Genomic DNA, 20,059 nt, shown 5'->3' with positions numbered 1-20,059 from the left:
TAAAACTTTTTAAAGATGGTATGTATGAGCATGTGCTTTATATAAGAAAATATGGTACTAATAAAAAAATAATTTGAGAACTATAAAGTTAGGTTGCCTTATATAACAAAATCTGAGAGGTAGTTTTTTCTTTCCCATCCTGCCCCAACCCTCCATAAAAGGGGAGCAGATTACAAAAGACAATTGGCTATGGGTAAAGAAAAAAAAAATGTTAGGCTAATATTGTCAATCATCCTTCCTTAATGGATACTATTATATAGGGTACCTTGCATATATGACATAGATATTAACATGAGACTTGTGCTTAAAGACTTAGTGTTTTCTTAAGGAAACAAGGTATTAAGATTAAAACAATAACAACTAGAAGAATTAAATGACAAATTATTAATAGAAGTAATTCTTACTAAAAGGTCAGAGGAAAAAATAAAATCAATTTTGATATACCCATTAGGAGGTCAGGATACTATCTAAAACCAGTTTAGTTGTATATTTTGTGCATTTTGGTGGACTTGACATAAAATTTTAATCCCTGATAATAATATTAATTGGCATCTTTAGTCCACTCCTGATGTATAACAAAATACCTTAGAATGAGTAATTTATTAAAACATGACAAAACAAATAAACCTTATTGCTCACAGTTTTGAAGGCTGGAAAATCCATGATCAAGACACTGGCATATTCATTGTCTGGTGAGGATTCTCTACTTCGTAGATGGTGTCTTCTTGCTGTGGTCGTAACATGGTTAAAGGGACAAGCGAGTTCCTTTAGGCCTATTTTACATGGACACTAATCCCATTCATGAAAATGGAGCACTCATAACCTAATCACCTCTCAAAGGCACCACCTGTTAATACTGTCACCATGGGAATAGATTTCAACATATGAATTTGGGGAAGACACATGCATTCCATCCATAGCAGAAGCTACCTCTTGATAATATTTACTGTGTATCAGACACTGTTCTACACACAAAGGTAAAATAACTGGTTTAAGATCTCTTAGTGAGTAGCAGAGCTGATTTGAACCTAAGCAGTATGGATCCAGGGTTGGTGCTCTTAATCAGCACACTGTCAAATAAGGAGATTAACTCACCTCTTCATTTCAGCACATTGGGAAATTGGCAAAGGGTTGCTTAACAAGGTGAATTTAGCCTATTCCTTGACAAAAGCTAAGACTTTAAGGGAACAGGAGGGTGAAATACATTTCTAGCAAGGGGAATAACTTGAACAACAAAAAAAAGTTAATGAACCATTGAGCCCCAGAACAAAATATAATGTTAGTACTGTAATACTGAATAAACAAATGTCATATAAGGATAGTCTTATTTAAATGACTGAAGTTGGCCCTCTCTATAACCTAAAGGTAATACATAGTAGGTCGCAGTGTTTCGTTTGTATGTAGTTCACATACTCATCTGTCTGTCATCCTTAGTCTCAGACCTGTCCCCCCATCTAATTTGGGCTGGCCTTTGCCCAGATTCTACTTTAACATTTGCAGTCCTCTGTTTATCTTATATTTCTGCGTTGTCCACATGACTAATTTGTTAGTGACATTAAATAGTAAAAGTTCTCCCTAAATCATGAATATTTGAATCCGTGCTCCTATAGCTCATTTTGAAGATAAATAGAAGAGTTTGGTTGGAAGGATGGTTTTCGTGTAGAGTTTGGGGGAAAAAGGTTACAAGAGAGAAGTAGGGACTGGACTGGAAATCCTTGAATACCAGGCTAAGGAGTTTTGTGTAGTGTTTTGATAGTGATGTGAAATTGCAGGAGGGTTATTATTTTTTTTCCCAAGGAGATAGGATGCTGTTTAAAATCAGTGTTTTCAGGAAACTCATTCACAACCATAGTACTGTGAATATTTTGTTAAAGAAGCTAGAGATAGAAGATCAGAAGACCAATTAGACACTTATTACACTGCGTAAGGTGTGAGGTGTTGAGTTTCATGAGAATTAGCACAGTGCCAGGATTAGACTAAAAAGGGATGGATGCAAGACACATTTCAAGAACTACTAGTGGCCAGGCGTGGTGGCGAACACCTGTAATTCCAGCAGCTCTTGGGAGACTGAGGTAGGAGGATCATGAGTTCAAAGCCACCCTCTAGCAACAGTGAGGCACTAAGCAACTGACTGAGACCCTGACCCTAAATAAATACAAAATAGGGCTAGGGATATATCTCAGTGTGGAGTACTCCTGAGTTAATCCCCAGTACCAAAAAAAAAAAGTTAATTTCAAAGACTACTAGTGAAGAAAGGGGGCTAATTGTATATTTGAATGAAATGACTAAATGTATCATAGATTCATGAATAGTCATGGGAAGGTCTCAAAGCCAGAAGTTATGGGGGAAACTAAATTCTTGGTGAAGAAAAAATATTCCAGGTGAGTTAAATACTACTTTTCAAGAGACATGAGAACTAGAGATGCAGCTTCTGGAAGTCATGTGCTGAGAAATAATTGCTGAAACTGAGAATGGATATGCTCTCTAATGAACAATATGTAGAGTAAGACAAAGTGATTAAGACCAAATCTTGGTATACAGCCTTATTTAGGGAATAGCCGTAGAAAATCACCAAATTTGGCAAAGAGAAGGTGACCTGAGAACTGAAAAAGAACCAAGAATGAACAAGGGTCTTGAAACAAAGTGGCAAGAGAGTTTCAAGGATTGATCAGTACTATTAAATGCATCTTAGAGTATGAAGAGAATAAAAACCAAAAAACATGATTCGTTCTTATATGTTACATCCTATTGCTTGTAAAATAATTTTTGAAGGTATTCTTAATTTTATTGTTTTTTAGGGCCTTCTTAAATCTTCTGGTTATAGAAAAATTATATATGCTCATATGGAAAACTTGGGAAACACAAAAAAGCTCAAAGAAAAAATTAAAAATTTTCCAAAATCCCACTACTGAGAGAGATCTACTGTCAAAGTTTTATCACTTGTATTTCCAGTATCATTTCCATTAATGTATACAGGTATAGATTATTTTTTCTGTAAATGAAAGTGTCCCTTTTTCACTTACTTTATCATGCACATTTTATACTATAGAGCTATAGTAACAAAAACGGCATGGTGTTGGCACCAAAACAGACATGTAAGACTAATGGTACAGAATAGCAGACATAGAATCAAACCCACATAAATACAGTTAAATCACACTGGACTAAGGTGCCAAAAACATACACTGGAGAAAAAAATAACCTCTTTAACAAATGGTGCTAGGAAAACTGGAAATCCATAGGTCACAAAATGAAATTAAACCCCTGTTTTTCACCCTGCACAAAACTCAGTTCCAAGTGGATCGAAGACAGGCACTAGAACAGAGACCCTTTACCTAATAGAAGAAGAAGTAGACCCAAATCCACCTTGTTGGCCTAGGAACTGACTTCCTTAACAAGACTCCTAAAATGCAAGAAGTAAAATCAAGAATCAATAAGTGGGATGGATTCAAACTAAAAAGCTGAATGTGAAGAGAAAGCCTACAGAATGGGAAACAAATCTTAACCACATGCACCTCAGATAGAACATTAATCTCCAGGATATATAAAGAACTCAAAAAACTTAACCCCCCAAAAACAAATAACCCAGTCAATAAATGAGCAAAGGAACTGAACAGACACTTCACAGAAGAAGAAACAATCAATCAACAAATACATGAAAAAATGTTCAACAACTCTAGCAATTAGAGAAATACAAATCATCTCACTTCAGTCAGAATGGCAGTTATAAAGAATTCAAGCAACAATAAATGTTGGCGGGGACGTTGCTATTGGAACTGCAGATTGGTGCAACCATTATGGAAAGCAGCATGGAAATTCCTCAGAAAACCTGGAATGGAATCACCATTTGACCCAGCTATCCCACTCCTCAGTTTATACCCAAAGGACTTAAAATCAGCATAGTGCAGTGATGTAGCCACATCTATGTTTATAGCAGCTCAGTTCACAACAGATAAACTATGGAACCAACCTAGATGCCCTTCAACAGAAGAATGGATATATATAATGGAATATTAGCCTTAAAGAAGAGTGAAATTATGGCATTTGCAGGTAAATGGATGGAGCTGGAGAATATACTAAGCAAAATAAGCCAATCTCCAAAAAACAAAAGCTGAATGTTTTCTCTGATATGCAGATGCTAATTCACAATAAGGGGGGTGACTATGGAAAAATGGAGGAACTTTGGATTAGGCAGAGAGGAGTGAAAGGAGGGGAGGGAGTATGCAGGTAGGAAGAATAGAAGAATGAATTGGATATTATTACCCTATGTACACAACCAGTGTGATTCTACATCACATACAACCAGAAGAATGAGAAGTTATACTCCATTTGTGTATGATGTGTTAAAATGTATTCTATTGTCAGTGTCCATGTTGCATGTTGAGTTGTTTCCAATAAGTAGTAATAAATTTAAAAACATTTTTTCAGCTGCCTGAAGAATTTGAAAAACTTATTTTTAATGCTTGTAAAACTTGAAAACCTTATGTTAAGTGAAATAAGCCAGATACTGTGAAACAAGTACCACATGTTCTTTCATATGTGGAAGTTAAAAAAAAAAGTCATCTTGAATGTGTAGTAGTGATTACTAGAAGTTGGGAAGGGTGGGAGGATAAAGAGACTCTGTGGTTAGTGCACACTGTATGCATGTGTTAAAATATCACAGCAAACCCTATTGACATGCAAAATTACTACATATTTATCAAAAATAAAATGTTTAAAAAACATGAACTACCCAAAAGCGTATCTACTCCCAGTGTTGAGTGTACTTATCTCAGAGCTAAGAATGAACAGAATGTTTTATAACAAAAATTTGAAGGTATGGTAAAAGCACACCTTGATTCTCATTTCAGATTTGAACAATTAATCAGTAATGTTTTGATAGGTTATAAAAGTTGAACATCTGAATGAAGCAAGTTTAGAGTTTGAATACTTTTATACATTCATGAGAATCATCTTTATTAATGGGAAAATAATCTATGTTGTCCTAGGTACAAAAATTACAGGTAAACGGGGTATATACAAGGTAATGGATATGTTTTGTTCATTTATTAAGGAAACTGTTAACAGCTTTTTTAAAATGATAAAAGTCATATAGTATATACTCAATTCTATGTTGATAGGCATTTGTCAGAACTTTTCACTATTATAAACAACCTTGCAATGAACATTGGTATGCAGATATTCCTGTGTATTATATTTCCATAAAACAAAAATCTTAAGTTTAATGTTGGTTAAACACTAGTAATCAAGTGACTAAAAAACTTTCAAATGGACATAAATTCATTTTTGCAAATGAATGTATCTTTAATTTTACTATATCATTGCTATCTACTACTCACAAAGTTCACAAAGAAGCACTTTTACAAGAATTTTAGTTCACTGTGTGTCCACATTTGATTGTTTCTGTAAGTTCCAAATATATATGTAGATAGTATAATTTTTCAGTTCACTCACTTTTCTGAATGTTTTATAGTCATGTTTAATGTGAAATGATCCAGAATAATGGGGTTGTCACTGTAAAGAATTCTGAATACTTGAAACATGCTCTTTATGATTAGATAGAACTTCAAAATTATATCCTGGCACTTTTGTACCTTAAAGATCATACGGGGTTTATAAGAAAGGACTTGGAAACCACAAAGTACTAGACATATATGAAAAATTATACTGGGATTTTTTGTTTCTTTGGTGCTAGAGATTGAACCCAAGGCCTCATGCATGCTGTATCACTGAACTACACCTTTAGCCCCTAGGTACTTGTTTTTAACCCAAGAGACTTTTAAGAAATTCTCCTAAAAGAACCATGACAAAGGTTACCATGTCCTTTTTATTTACATTTGGGCTACGGAATATGGATAATGAATTTGCTTCAGTGAGAACAGGAGAGTGAGATGCTTCTTTTTCAGTGGCCTTCAGTTTGACATAAGTTGTTTAATCCTCAAAGATGGCATAGTTTGAGGGGTTTTGCTGCAGAGCGAGGTAACTCCTGTCTTCATTCAAGTTGTCATTTCACCCTTTTCGTCATTTGTGTTCTTTCTAGTTGCCAGATATATATGATAGGAAAGTAAAGTACAGAAAGGCATTGAAGTGAAGTAGTAAGAAAGAGAAAAAATTCACTAGAATGAAAAGTTTTGTTGTATCTACTATATGTAAATGTTTATTTGTATCATTGTATATTTAATAACATTTTTCTTATCTGAACTTAATAATTGGTCTAAATTATTTTGTCATATTTTAAAAGTAAATACAAATTTGCTAATTTATTATTCTATTCTCATAGTTTTCACCATATGACCTCATCCCATCTCCAAAATTAAAGCCCTCCCAAGGAATGCCAGTCAATGATGATTTATGTTTTAGCAGAAAAAGAGTATCAAGAAACTTGTTTCAGAATAGTCGGGATTTTAACCCAGATTCCCTTCCAGTATGTGCAGCTGGTAAGTAAAAGTTGCAGGTAGTGAACATGTTCAAGTTAAAGACTTCTGTAAACTTCATACTCCATTCAAAAAGTCAAAGAATTTATAATCTAGTAGGCAATTCAGATTCAATAAGTGTTTATTAAAAAACCTGATAAAAATGTTCAATTTGAAATGATTGTCTCATGAGACCATGAAAGGTTTTCTCACTGAATCCTGTTAAGTGACAAAGTAGGACAATATTCACTTAACGAACCATTCATATGTATTGAGTATTTTCTATGTCAGAAACTTTTCTAAATACTGGGGTTATAGCAGTCAACAAGAAAGGAGAAATTTTCTACCTAATGAAGTTGGTATTCAAGTTGGGAAGTGAAGCAGATATTATTAAACAAATGGAAGACATGGTAGATTAGACGATGCTATGAATGAAAATAAAACAGAGGGCCGGGACTGTAGCTCAGTGGTAGAGCACTTGCCTACATGTGAGGAACTGGGTTAAATCCTCAGCATCACATAAAAATAAATAAAGGTATTGTGTCCATGTACAACTAAAAAATATATATATTTTAAAAAATAAATAAAACAAGAGAAGTGGAATATGGACTAGGGACTGTTTTAAGTAATACAGTGAAAGGTAGCCATATTCTGATGAGAATATATGAGGCAAGCTATTAGGTATCAAGTGATTTTGGGAAGAAAGAACAGTCAGTGCAGAGTTACTGAGATAAAAGTGTATGGGACATGTTTGAGAAAGATTAATGAGTCTAGTATGCCTGGAATGAAATGAATAAGAGGAAGACAAGTAAAAATTAAAGAAATGATAGGGGTCTTTTTTTTTTTTTTTTTTTTTGTGGTGCTGGGGATTGAACCCAGGGCCTTTATGCTTACAAGGCAAGCACGCTACCAACTGAGCTATATCCCCAGCCCTAAAATTTACACTTAATGAGAGGCATTTTAAAGAAAGAAGTGACATCACTTGCTTTTTTGTTTTCCAAGCTCAGTTTGGATGTTATATTTAAAATAAATATAATGAGGACACAGGCAAAAATGGAGAACTGATTAAGAGTCCTTTGTCACGATCCTGGTTAGAGTTGATGGAAATTTTCACCAGGATAGCAATGAATGCAGTGAAAAATGATTGGCTTCTGATTATATGTCAGAGGATTATATGTCAGAGGTAGAGTTGACATGATTTGCTAGTGGATTGGATATGGAGTGTGAGGAAGAAGAATCAAAAATGTTTTAAGAATGTTCTGCTAGAGCAACTGGAAAGATGTTTAATTGCCTAAGTGTTGCAGAAAGTAAATATTACCATGGTAGTTCAGAGGACATGGTCGCATCTATGGGCCATATCAGATAGAAAAGTCATTTGTGATTCATATGGTACAAGTAGTTAGAAGAAAGCTATGAGGAGCATGAAGATTTATGTTAGGAATGGACTTAAGATATTCTGAGGGCTGGGGATATAGTACAGTTTGTAGAGTGCTTGCCTCACATACCAAGACCCTGGGTTCAATCCCCAGCACCACAAAAAATAATAATAATAATAATAATAATAATATTCTTGGAGTTGTCAAGGCAAGATTCATTTTAGATGGTAAAAGATAAATTGGGACATGAGGAACCCTTGAATGCTCAAAAATTTGAACTTATATTTGTAACATGTTTATATTGAACTTATATTTGTAAGACTCAAGGAACAATGGAGATTTTCTTTTATTATTAAGAAAAAGAAACTAGAGCAGCAAGGTTGTAAGCAGTATAGGAAAGAATAATTAGGAAGATATGATATTTTAATATAAAAGATAAAGAAGGAGATAGAAAAGGATTTCAAGATTTAGTCTCCAGGGGCTGGGATTAATGCTTAGTGGTAGAGCACTTGCCTAGCATGTGTGAGGCACAGGATTTGATCATCAGTACCACATTAAAAAAAAAAAAAAGAATAATAAAATAAAGGTATTATGTCCATCTACAACTAAAAATATATTTAAAAAAGAAAAGTCTATAAAGATATCCAGAAGGAAAGAATACTTTCCCTTGGAAAAAGAACAATTAAAAAACAAGATTTGTCTTACAAAAATGAGACATTAGGGTAATCACTCTGCTGTGATTTTTCCTGTGTATGTTAATAATTTGTATTCTTTTTCTATCAAAAAAAGAAAACTGGAAGTGTGTTGATAAAATGATACCAGAGGGAGGTAAAATAACATTTATTCAGTATCCAAATTCTATCATTTCTGGAAATTTGGACAAGTTTACACATAGTATTCCGTATCTTGGAGAATGTATAGACTTTTATGCAATAAATCCCTTAGTATTTTCAAACAGAAATAAAATGTCTGGTGAACTTAGAAACTATACAAATGCTATGTGTTATATTAGGAAAGAAAACAAAGAGTTGTGCGGTAGGAACATTTTTGGGTAGTAAGCATACTTAAGATAACAGGAGGAAGTGGCGGCAGGTCTCGAGAAACATTCCATGGTGAGAAAAGGGAGAGAGTAGGAAGAAATTGCCTTTGTGTATGTTCTTCAAAATACTTTTCCTGTGTAAATTTATGATTACACAAATGGTATGCTTTGTACTCCATGTACAGAGAAACAACATGTAACCCATTTGTTTACAATTAAAAAAAAAATACTTTCCTTTTCCTGTTCTGTCCTTTTAAACCCCTGCCACTACTCAAGATTGCCCATACTAAAAGCTTTCTCTCTTTTTTGCTTGCCTTGATTCACTGTACTTTTTACTATTTTTCTCACAGAAGTACACCAACATTTGATGTATTCATGAAATAAAGCCTACTTTTTTTTTTTTTTTTTCTTTTTACTTTTGTGTTTATTCACCTCTTTCCTCAAAGGTACTACTGGGACTCATCAGACAAATCCTCCTGGGAAATGTGGACAACTTGGATTTTCACAGATATGTGGTAAAACTGGGCAGTGTGGATTCTGACTTACAGTTTCCTGGGGACAATAATAGTCATCCAGATAAAGGTATAAGTTCCAGATTTATTGGAAACAAATATCTATAAATATTTGGAATGATTTCCAACACTAGCTTATGTTATTTTGTATAATTTTACTCATTACAAAAAAGGAAAAATATGTTATATTTTAATAACAATTTTTAATGATTCTTACCTAAAATATTAGATTTTGTTATAACTAATAACTGATTAAAATAAAAAATTTAGGCCAAGCACAGTGGCTCATGCCTATAATCCCAGCGACTCGGGAGGCTGAGACAGAAGGATTGGGAGTTCAAAGCCAGCCTCAGCAAAAGTGAGATGCTAAGCAACTTAGTGAGACCCTATCTCTAAATTAAATATAAAATAGGGCTGCAGATGTGGCTTAGTGGTCAAGTGCCCCTGAGTTCAATCCCCGGTGCTCCCCTAAATAAATAATAAATAAACAGCTTAGAAACTTATAATGGAAATGAGCATTTTAATGCCAAGTAACTGAAAATAACATATTCATTAAATAGTACTAGATGAAGATAATTATTTCCACAACAGCATTTAAAATTCAAGGTTATTAGAAATTATTATGTATACTGTTAGGAACTATAACTTCCTAACAAGCTATTATTTCAGCAAAGAAACAAGATACAGAAGAAAAGGAAGGTTTGAGACTGGTTGTGTCAATCATAGAATTTTGAGATAACATTTTAAAGTTCCTTGCTAATTAATAGCTTTAACAATTATTCTGTAGAGATAGAATCAAATTAAATATTTCTAGAAAAATTTTTTTTTCTTTTTCGGGGTGGATTGAGAATATAATCATGGCCTAACACATAAGCTGGTAAGTGCTCTACCACTTAGTGATTACCCTCAACCCTCTAGAAGTGTTCCACCCCCATATCCCTGGTACTAGGAATTGAACTCAAGGGTACTCTACCATTGAGCCCTTTATACTTTTTAGCTTGAGACTGGTTTTGCTAGGTTGCCCAAGTTGACCTTGAACTTGCTGTCCTCCTATGTCAGCCTCCCAAGTACCTGAGATTATAGACATGCACCACTGTGGCCAGCTCAAATATTTAAATTTGTTTGAATGTCTTCTAGTAAAACTTTTTGAGTCAGAGCAATATGCTTCTATATTTGTTATGGAAATAATGATCATATGAAATCAATAGAAGATTTAGTTAATAAAGGACTTATATTTTAGCTATTCTTCTCACCATACACCCCAAAGAGCTACATGACTTCATAAATTTTTTTTCTTTCTTTTTTTTTTTTTTTACGGTGCTGGGGATTGAACCCAGGGTTTTGTGCTTACAAGGCAAGCATTCTACCAACTGAGCTATGTCCCCAGCCCCTAGTTCATCCTTCTTAATGATACTAAATCTAACTCTGAAATATTTATGAGACTCCTGTTTAGTAGAAGCCAAGAGGATTTGCTGTGTTGTTTCTGTTTAGGCCATAGATACCTCCGCTCTTAGTGTTTTGTCAGATCTGTGTAGCAGCTCTGGTTTTCTCTAACCTCTCAATATATATTAGAGCAGGAAGTACAAAGGGATATCATGTTACTTCTCAGTGTAATAGAATTTAACTTAACTAAACATTCTCAGGACTGCTACATCTTGACTGATGCTCCCCATAGGATCTCTGAAGGACCTGGGGGAATGGATGCCAAATCATATACATGTTCTCATCCCAATTTGTAAATGTTGTAGTGCTCCCAATATGGTATATGTTACATGGTAATATTTATAGACATAAAAAAGATCTGGGGGCCATGGCTGTAGTTCAGTGGTAGAGCACTTGTCTAGCATGTGTGAGGCATTGGGATCAATCCTCAGCACTACATAAATAGAAATAAATGTGTCCATGTACAGTAAAAATTTTTTAAAAATCTGATGTTTGGTTTATTTGTAATAAAATATTTTTTTAATTGTAAGAAATATTTTTAAATCTCCTAAAATGTGTAATGAAACACTGCCCCAAGAGCATCAGGAACTATTAATAAAGTACTATAATGGAAATCAGGGAACTGAAAGTTTTTATTTTATATGTAAATCTAAAACTACCTAAGTCTCCATTTCCACCCAAATAAGGTTTTGATAGAAGTAGAGGTCTTAACCATGACAGATTTGAATTAAAAATTGAATGATGTATAGTCATATATCTTGATGTAGGTCTTCAAAATTATTTGTTTCATTTACAGTGTATGCAGTATAAGGCTAGGTCTTTTGTCACGTAAAATCTTTCTTAAAACATTAAGGGAAAATTGAAGGGAGCCCTTAAAAGATTACAAGTGGTAGTTTATATTCCTTGAGGAGCAAGAAGAAAATACTAATAAAAGGGAAGAAAAAATAATAACAAATAAGGAAGAAAAAAGATAATAGAATTTAACCAAACTTAATAATTACTCTAAACCTATGAATGGTAAGATTTACCATTTGAAATTATGGAGATCAGAAATGATTGATTGATTGTGGGACTGGGGAGTGAACCAGGGGTGTTTTGCCAGTGAGGGTACATCCCTATCCTTTTTATTTTTTATTTGGGGACAGGGTCTTGCTAAATTGCCCAGGCTGATCTCAAACTTGTGATTCTTCTGCTCACCCTCCCAACTTGCTGGGATTTACAGTGTGCACCACCACGCCTGGCCAGATTTTTATTTTTTATTGAAATGCCATTTTTAAGAGCCACATCTAAAATACATCAAAATAGGACTGGGAAAAGGTAAAGCATGGGAAATTTCTCAAAGAAAGCAGGTGTAAATGTTGAATTGATAGGGAGAATATCACACTATAAACCTAAAACCATTTTTAGCACTAGAGCATCCTTGCAATGAGAAAAAGAGCAATTGCCTAAGAGACAGAACTTTTCTGGGTGTGTGTGTGTGTGCATGCACACACAAGATATATATGTGTGTATATGTATATATAATTTGACAAGGAGAAAATATATATGCAAAGGGTAGACAGTTGAATAGCATAAGGAAATTTGGAATTAGAAGATTCAAAATAGTTGAACACAAATTAAATTAGATCTTTACCTCATACCATACAAAAATACAAATACCTGAGTGGCCTGAAAATCTTAATGCAAAAAGAAAAAAAAATTTAAACCTGAGATGTGTATGTATAAATAACACATTTTCTTTTGCTTTGTTACAGTATATGTTAGCCTAAATTTTGGCAGTAAGACCCAGCAAACATTCAGTAGTCAAACAGAGCGTACTTCATCATACTCTGGTCCCGGTCCAAATCCAAATCCAGGAGGCTTCATCCTTCCATCCTATCCTCTCTCATCACCTCGAACTAGTCCTAAGCACACATCTCCTCTTACTGTATCTCCGAAGAGGTCTCAAGATAATTCTGTTAATTTCTCAAATTCCTGGCCTCTTAAAACCTTTGAAGGACTATCAAAGCCAAGTCCACAGAAAAAACTCATCAGCCAAAACCATCTGACCCTACAGGTAGATTTGATGGTAAAAATCAGACTTGTTTAAATTAATTTGTGTTTAATTAGTACTTTGTTGTTAATATATAAGGTTATTAGATCTTTAAGAGCTGATAAATTATGTTTTCTCTGAATTAGTTAATATTTAGGAAAATAATTATAGTGTATTTAATAGATCAATATATGTAATATCAAATTCAGTTGGAATGATCATTTCTTTTCTTATTGTCACTTAAAAAATCCCTTTTCAGAACCAGACAGTTATAATGAATAATGTATGTTGCCTCAAAGCCTACTAATAAATTTTAGCATCAACTATGAAATATCATTCATATTATTTACTATATTAATGTTCATCATTCATTTTTCAACATTTATTGGATGCTATTATATACCAAAATTATTTTGAATAGCTGTTTTCTTTTAGTTGTTAGAAACTAGAAAGTTCTTTTTTTTAATTTTTAAATTTATTTATTTATTTTTATTGTAAACAAATGGGATACATGTTGTTTCTCTGTTTGTGCATGGAGTAAAGTCATACCATTTGTGTAATCATAAATATACATAGGTCATGTTTGATTCCTTGTTATTTTTTGCTTCCCCCCCACCCTTCCCACCCACCCCTATTTTCCTCTATACAGTCCTTCCTTCCTCCATTCTTGCCACCCTCCCTATCCCTAACCCTAAACCTAACCCTAACCCTAAACCTAACACTAACCCCTCCCACCCCCCATTATGTGTCATCATCCGCTTATCAGCGAGATCATTCGTCCTTTGGTTTTTTGAGATTGGCTTATCTCAGCATGATATTCTCCAATTTCATCCATTTGCCTGCAAATGCCATAATCTTATCATTCTTTATGGCGGAGTAATATTCCATTGTATATATATGCCACAGTTTCTTTATCCATTCATCAACTGAAGAACATCTAGGTTTTTTTTTTAGTAATATCCCACTCTGTAATCTTGAAATTAGCATATAAATTCATTCAAGACAAATCTAGTCTCAAAAAATCCGTTAAAGGTATACCCTATACCCTATATGCTTTTCTGTCTCAAGCCACTGAGGTAAGGTGATCTACCTTTACCCCATAACACCAATGTTCCAGTTTATAACCATAGTCAATTTATTGCATATTTAGTTAATTGTATCACTTTTTCTTAACACTGAACCTTCATTCCCTTCTCGTAATTTTTTGTCTTCTCTGTAAAGTCAAATATTATATTAAAATTTTGTTCAATAAGCCAGGAATGGTGGTACATGCTCTAATCCCAGTAGTGTGGGAGACAGACAGGATTGCAAGTTCAAAGCCAGCCTCAGTAACTTAGTGAGGCCCTAAGCAATTTAGCAACACCCTGTCTCAAAATAAAATATAAAAAGGGCTAGAGATGTGTCTCAGAGGTGAAGCACCCCTGGGTTCAATTGCTGGTACAAAAAAAGGTGTGTTTAATAAATCAAATGTATATGTATATAATATAAAATTCATTTGAAATGATCATTTATTTTCTTATATTACCACTTCATTATTCTTTTTCAGAACCAGGCAAACAATGGTGCTTTGTAATGGACATGACCAGCCTATGTTGCCTAACTTTGGTCTTCTGGTGTAGCTCTGATACAGGGCTTGCATAGCATGTGGAAGGCCCTGAGTTTGATTCCTGAACAACACTAGTGAATCTTTCTACAGCTTATTCTCCCAGTGCCCAGTATTACTGCTTTACAGATACTAGTCATTCAGATATTGCTTATATAATTAGATCATACCAGAAAAGCAGCCCTTCTAGCTTATTTTGCACTTTATCATAACAGATACTAGTTATGACTTGTGTGAACATAAATAATTTAACATGGTTTGTTTATTATTTTTATGTAATGTAAAAAATTTTAAGTGGCTCATTTTTGTTATATTCATTAAGGGATGGGACAGTGATAATTTTATTTCATCTCATTTTATTTGGTTCCATCCACTTACTGGCAGATGCCATAATTTCATTATTTTTTATAGCTGAATAATATTCCATTGTGTATATATACCATGTTTTTTTTATCCAGTCATCTGTTGAAGGGCACCTAGATTGGTTTCCTAGCTTGGCTATTGTGAATTGAACTGCTATAAACTTTGATGTGGCTACATCACTGTAGTGTGCTGATTTTAAGTACTTTGGGTATAAGCGTCAGTGTGCTTATTTTAAGTACTTTGGGTATAAGGAGTGGGATAACTGGGTCAAATGGTGATGTGCCATTTTGTTTAAAAACACTGTATTCCAATCATTTATGACTATAAATCCTTTTCTGGAAAAAATAAAATACATATTTTTCATGCAGGAGAAAATTCTCAAGAAAAAATCTACTCCAGTTCAACTTATACCTGCCTTGGTGAGATCACCATCTTCCCGACGAGGCCTAAATGGGACAAAGCCTGTTCCTCCCATACAAGAGGAATAACATTTTGCCTGATAAAGCTGATTTAAGCACAGTGGGACACAAAAAAAAAGGAACCTGATGATATCTGGAAGAATGAGAAAGATAGTCTTACAATCGATCTTTCGGAATTAAATTTCAAGGATAAAGATTTGGATCAAGAAGAGGTTAGAACCATATATCATTTTTAATAATTTAAAAATATTTACAATTTATATAGTGTTATAGTTGCAGGAAAAATATTAAGTACTTTTTATCCCACACTCTTTCTTATTTGTAAAAATATTTCATTCTCTTACTGAAAATGTGAAGATACAGTGAATTATTAGGAAGAAATTCATCACACCAGATGACTACCCAGAATAAGTTCACACTAATGTATTTCCTACCAGTACTTTTTCTATGCATACGTTACTCCTTTTGCATTAAAATTATGAATAATATAGCAATATATTACTGTACTGGTTATTCTCAATGAACAATTTATCATATTTCTTTCCTGTTTTTGAATGAACAAAATATAACATAGTTCCCTTCCCAATCCAATTTCTCCCTCTTCTTCACCAGAGACAATTACTATTATCATTAATTCATGTTTTATGTGTTTTTGTAGTTTTCATATATTTATTGATGTTATATTCATACAATTAATTTTAATAGTCTTTGGCTATGGCAAACAATGCTGCAGTCGATATTCTTTTTTTTTTTTTTTGGTAGTGTGGAATTAAACCCAAGGCCTTATGCATGGGAGACAGGTACCCTACCAACTGAGCTATATCCCCAGTCCCAGTGGATATTCTTGAGTCTCAACTTTGTGCATATGCACAAATATTTTGTCATTATTAAATTGAGATCATATTATATATTCATCTTGAATTTTAGTTCAGTCCATTTATGCTATAAAAATGTTGCCCGTATGTTAACATGCTAATTATGTCAGAAGGAATGTGATTGCTGTATTTCTTTGGATTCAGAGTATTATTTTGATAGATGTCTCCTTTTTATCATTTCAGTTTGCCTGATTTCATGTCAAAACATGAAATGGTTTTGCATTATATATATAAAAAGAAACTCTTAAGTTATGATTTCATGATATTATTTTAGTCTGTTTATAAGATGTAAGCATCATATACTGATAGTTTGCTTAATAATAAAACAGTAAATTTGTATGCATATTCATTTTAAAAAATGTGTCATTTTAAGAATGCATGAAATTAATGTCTAAAGTGCCCCAACTCATTGTATTTCAGTAGTACTAGGAGGGAATTTATTTGAAGGAAGAAACATGTTAAAGGCATTGTCCTACATAGCTTATGAATTTCACCTGAATCCTATACATTCTTGCATTGTTTTTGTGTATATTAAAATTAACCCTTTTTCTTTTAGTGGATAATTGAAAGGTGAGTTTTTTGTATATAATTATTAGTAAACACAGGATGACACTATTTTTAGACAATCTTTCAAGCTTTTAGTAGGGAGGCAGCCCTACTGATGAATCAACTAGTGTAATTGCTTGAAGTGACCTATCCTGCCCATCGGTTGCTAATATGGCACTTCTTATCTATTGTTTTGAATGGATCACTGTTTATCTTGTTTGATGTAAGTTGACTTTTAAAAAAGGCATTAAACATTTTATGGATTAGAATAGTATTCTTGTGTCATGGAAAAAAGTATATCAAGCAACTTTTACTTCTATATGCATTTGTATATTGAAATTGATATTTTATAGTATGTTATATATATTGATATATTTTATAGTATTTAATATATCAAACACTTTCACTTTTATTACTTCACTTAATCTTCACAGTGTCTCCCTGAGTTAAGCAAAGCACCATCTATTTTGGTTTTATTTGTGTGTATTTGTTACTGTTTGGTTATTGGAAGAGGCTCAGAGATGTTTTGTGTCTACACTTTGTATAGGTCAAGGTTTAAGTGATAGGGCTAGAATTCAAGTCCAGGTCACTTAACTCCAAATTCATTGTTTTTTTTGTTTTGTTTTGTTTTGTTTTGTTTTGTTTCATTTTGTTTCTCACCATTCTGTACTGCAGTAAGTCCATTAAGTGATTTGTTGAACCTAACATTAAAGTGTGAATAATAATTCAAGTGTTAATAAGTATATGGACATTTTCATTACTTGAAGGCAGAACTTTTCACTAAATGCTTAACCTTATGAATTAAAATATAAAAGCGGTTACGTACTTCTGGATTTCTTAATTGGTTCAGTTCTATTCTTAGCCTTAATATTTAATATGTTAGGTTTTTATAATTTCTATCCTGCATTTCTAAAAATGTTAGCTTTAGAAGTTCTGTTCTATGATTTGTTCTCTAAACTTCTTAACACGTATAAGCTAGATATAAACATCAGACTTTAGAAAACTGCTTACTTTTGTTAACGTTCTTCTGGAATTTGTAAGTAGCTACATCAGCATACCAGTGAGCCAAGATTAGCTGTATCTCTCTAACTCAAATATCTACCTTCTGATTCAGTGATTTGTTAAGTAATTGAATTAACACCATATATTTAGACTTGTGCTGGCTGGCAAAAAAATCATGGGAATAATAACAAATTCTTCTTCTCAAGGAACTTACAACTTAGGAGGATGTTTATTAATATCCAAATGACGAACTCTGTTTTTTATACTGTGGTGCATATGTAGTAGCATTCATCTCATTAGTATGAGATTGAAGGGTGTCTAGCTAGGTATAATTAATGGAATTTAAAATCTAAGGATAACTATTACTAACATAAGGGGTTCATACTAATCTTGCAAAGTTAATTGGTTTTGTTTTCTCTTAGATGCAGAACTCTCTTAGGTCTCTTCGTAATAGTGCAGCTAAGAAAAGAGCAAACTGAGTGGTAGCACTTCTGATATTGAAAGTCCTGATTCTGCAATGAAGCTTGATTTGAACATGGACTCCCCATCTCGATCTTCCTCTCCAAACATCAGCTCTTACAGTGAAAGTGGAGTTTACAGCCAAGAATCATTGACTTCTTCTCTGTCTACAACTCCCCAGGGAAAGAGAATAATGTACATATGTTAAACAATATTCATCTGTGATTTGTGATCCAGATCCCCTAACATTATGTTTGCAAAAAATTTAAAATCTTTTTTTCTTTTTTGTTTTAAGATACTTCTAAAATTCAGTAGGAAAGTTTACCTTCATAGCTTTCATTTGGAGTGGGTGTGAAAAAGAAACACAACTGCAACTGTAATCTGGAGTACATAAATTATATAGGCCCTATTCCCAAAGCCCCAGTTATTCTTCCTAACATTTATCTTACTACTCTTTATACTTCTGTATCATTTTTTTTCATTTGCCAGTTAAATGACTGCTTTCATTTTAAACTCAGCACCGATTTCCTCTAATTTGTGAATGAGATCTGCCCAGCTGAATCTTACTGTTTTCTTATTTTGTTATTTCCCTTTTCTTTTTTCCTCAGGACTCCATACCATAGTATCCCATACTTTGTCAGAAGTCTCTCTATTTATAGCAGTAGTGCTAGAATTAGAGTCCTGGTTACCCACAAAAGCAGTAGTATTATTTTGAGCATAACAATTGAACCAACTTTTCCATATCATCTCTACAACCTGAGTCTTAAACAGTAATCCTTTCCTGATTTTTGGCATCTTGGTGATCCTATTGTAAAATTTGAGAGAATGCCTTCTCTATTTATTTTAGACAAAAAAAAAAAAAAAAAAAAAATAGAATAGCTACAGCATAGGCAGATATATTTTTAACGTAAGTAACTACAAAACAGTTTTCCAAAATGGTTGTATGATTTTATATTCCTGTCAGCAATGTGTGAGAGTTATACTTGTTTCACATTATTACTAACATTTTATGTTGTCAGTTCTTTATTTTATTTCAGTTTTAACCTGAATCTTGTTTATATACAGCTATTAGAAGTAAATATTTGAAATTAAATTAAAATTATTTTCACGTCAGTGAACTGGAGCCCTCTGACAAATATAGGTAGAGATTGCATAATCAAAGAGGAGATGGTGTTTTAATAACTTTAATACAAATAGGAATTATTTTTCAGCAATTCAAAGAATTAAACTGAAATTTTGTGTCCTAGTCTTAGAAATATCTTCTCTCATGAATTTCTCCTTCACAGTTTAAACTTAAATAAAGAAATACTTGGTGCTTAGAAAATTTTTTTCTAACTGGAATATTTAACTTTTAGACCTAAAGCCCTTCCTTTATCTTCCATGAAGATGAAACTAAATATTGTGTACTTCTGCAGTTGCAATATCATGTAAATAATTTGAAACCTATTTGGGAAATAAAGTCGACTTTATAAAATTGCACCATTTAAAATTCAGTATTTCCTACATTGTCTCAAAGAGTTATTCTCTTCAAATGTTAAATTATGTAAGAAGGGAGTTCACCACATCCTCATTTATGGACTGAATTTTTTTTTTTTTCCTGGAACCAGGGATCGAACCCAGGGGTGCTTAACCATTGCACACCTCTCTGCCCTTTTTATTTTGAATTTGAGATCCTCTTGCTTCTACCTCCTCAGCCACTGGGATTACAGGTGCATGCCACCATGTCTGGCTGACTGAATTACTTTTTATGAATTTAGGATTTCCACATTTATCTGACTTAGAATAATTATTCTTAACCAACGTGCAGCCTTCATTAAGAGAGATGGCCAAAAGCCAGGTGCACAGCTATACCCCTGTGATGCCAGTGATTCAAGGCTGAGGCAGGAGGATCAAAAGTTTGAGACCAGCCTCAACAATTTATTGAGACCCTGTATCAAAATAAAAGAGGGGAAAAAAAAGAATCATGACCAAAGAAAA

General features: G+C 33.4%; 1 protein-coding gene across 1 annotated transcript in view; it reads left to right on the top strand.

Annotated features, from left to right (window-relative positions):
* The window catches only part of TOGARAM1 (TOG array regulator of axonemal microtubules 1), a 120,422-nt gene that overhangs the window by 58,347 nt on the left and 42,016 nt on the right, over positions 1-20,059 (top strand). The window contains 11 exon segments of the mRNA XM_079126038.1: positions 6,281-6,437; positions 9,275-9,351; positions 9,353-9,410; positions 12,538-12,822; positions 12,825-12,839; positions 15,150-15,166; positions 15,168-15,256; positions 15,258-15,306; positions 15,308-15,412; positions 18,046-18,091; positions 18,094-18,277. Coding sequence (XP_078982164.1) covers positions 6,281-6,437; positions 9,275-9,351; positions 9,353-9,410; positions 12,538-12,822; positions 12,825-12,839; positions 15,150-15,166; positions 15,168-15,256; positions 15,258-15,306; positions 15,308-15,412; positions 18,046-18,091; positions 18,094-18,277 — 1,082 coding nt within the window.

Source organism: Sciurus vulgaris (assembly GCF_902686455.1).
Source record: "Sciurus vulgaris genome assembly, chromosome: 2".
Classification (NCBI taxonomy): Eukaryota; Metazoa; Chordata; class Mammalia; order Rodentia; family Sciuridae; genus Sciurus; species Sciurus vulgaris.
Note: the sequence above shows the minus strand (reverse complement) of the source record. Positions and strands in the feature narration are given on the sequence as shown.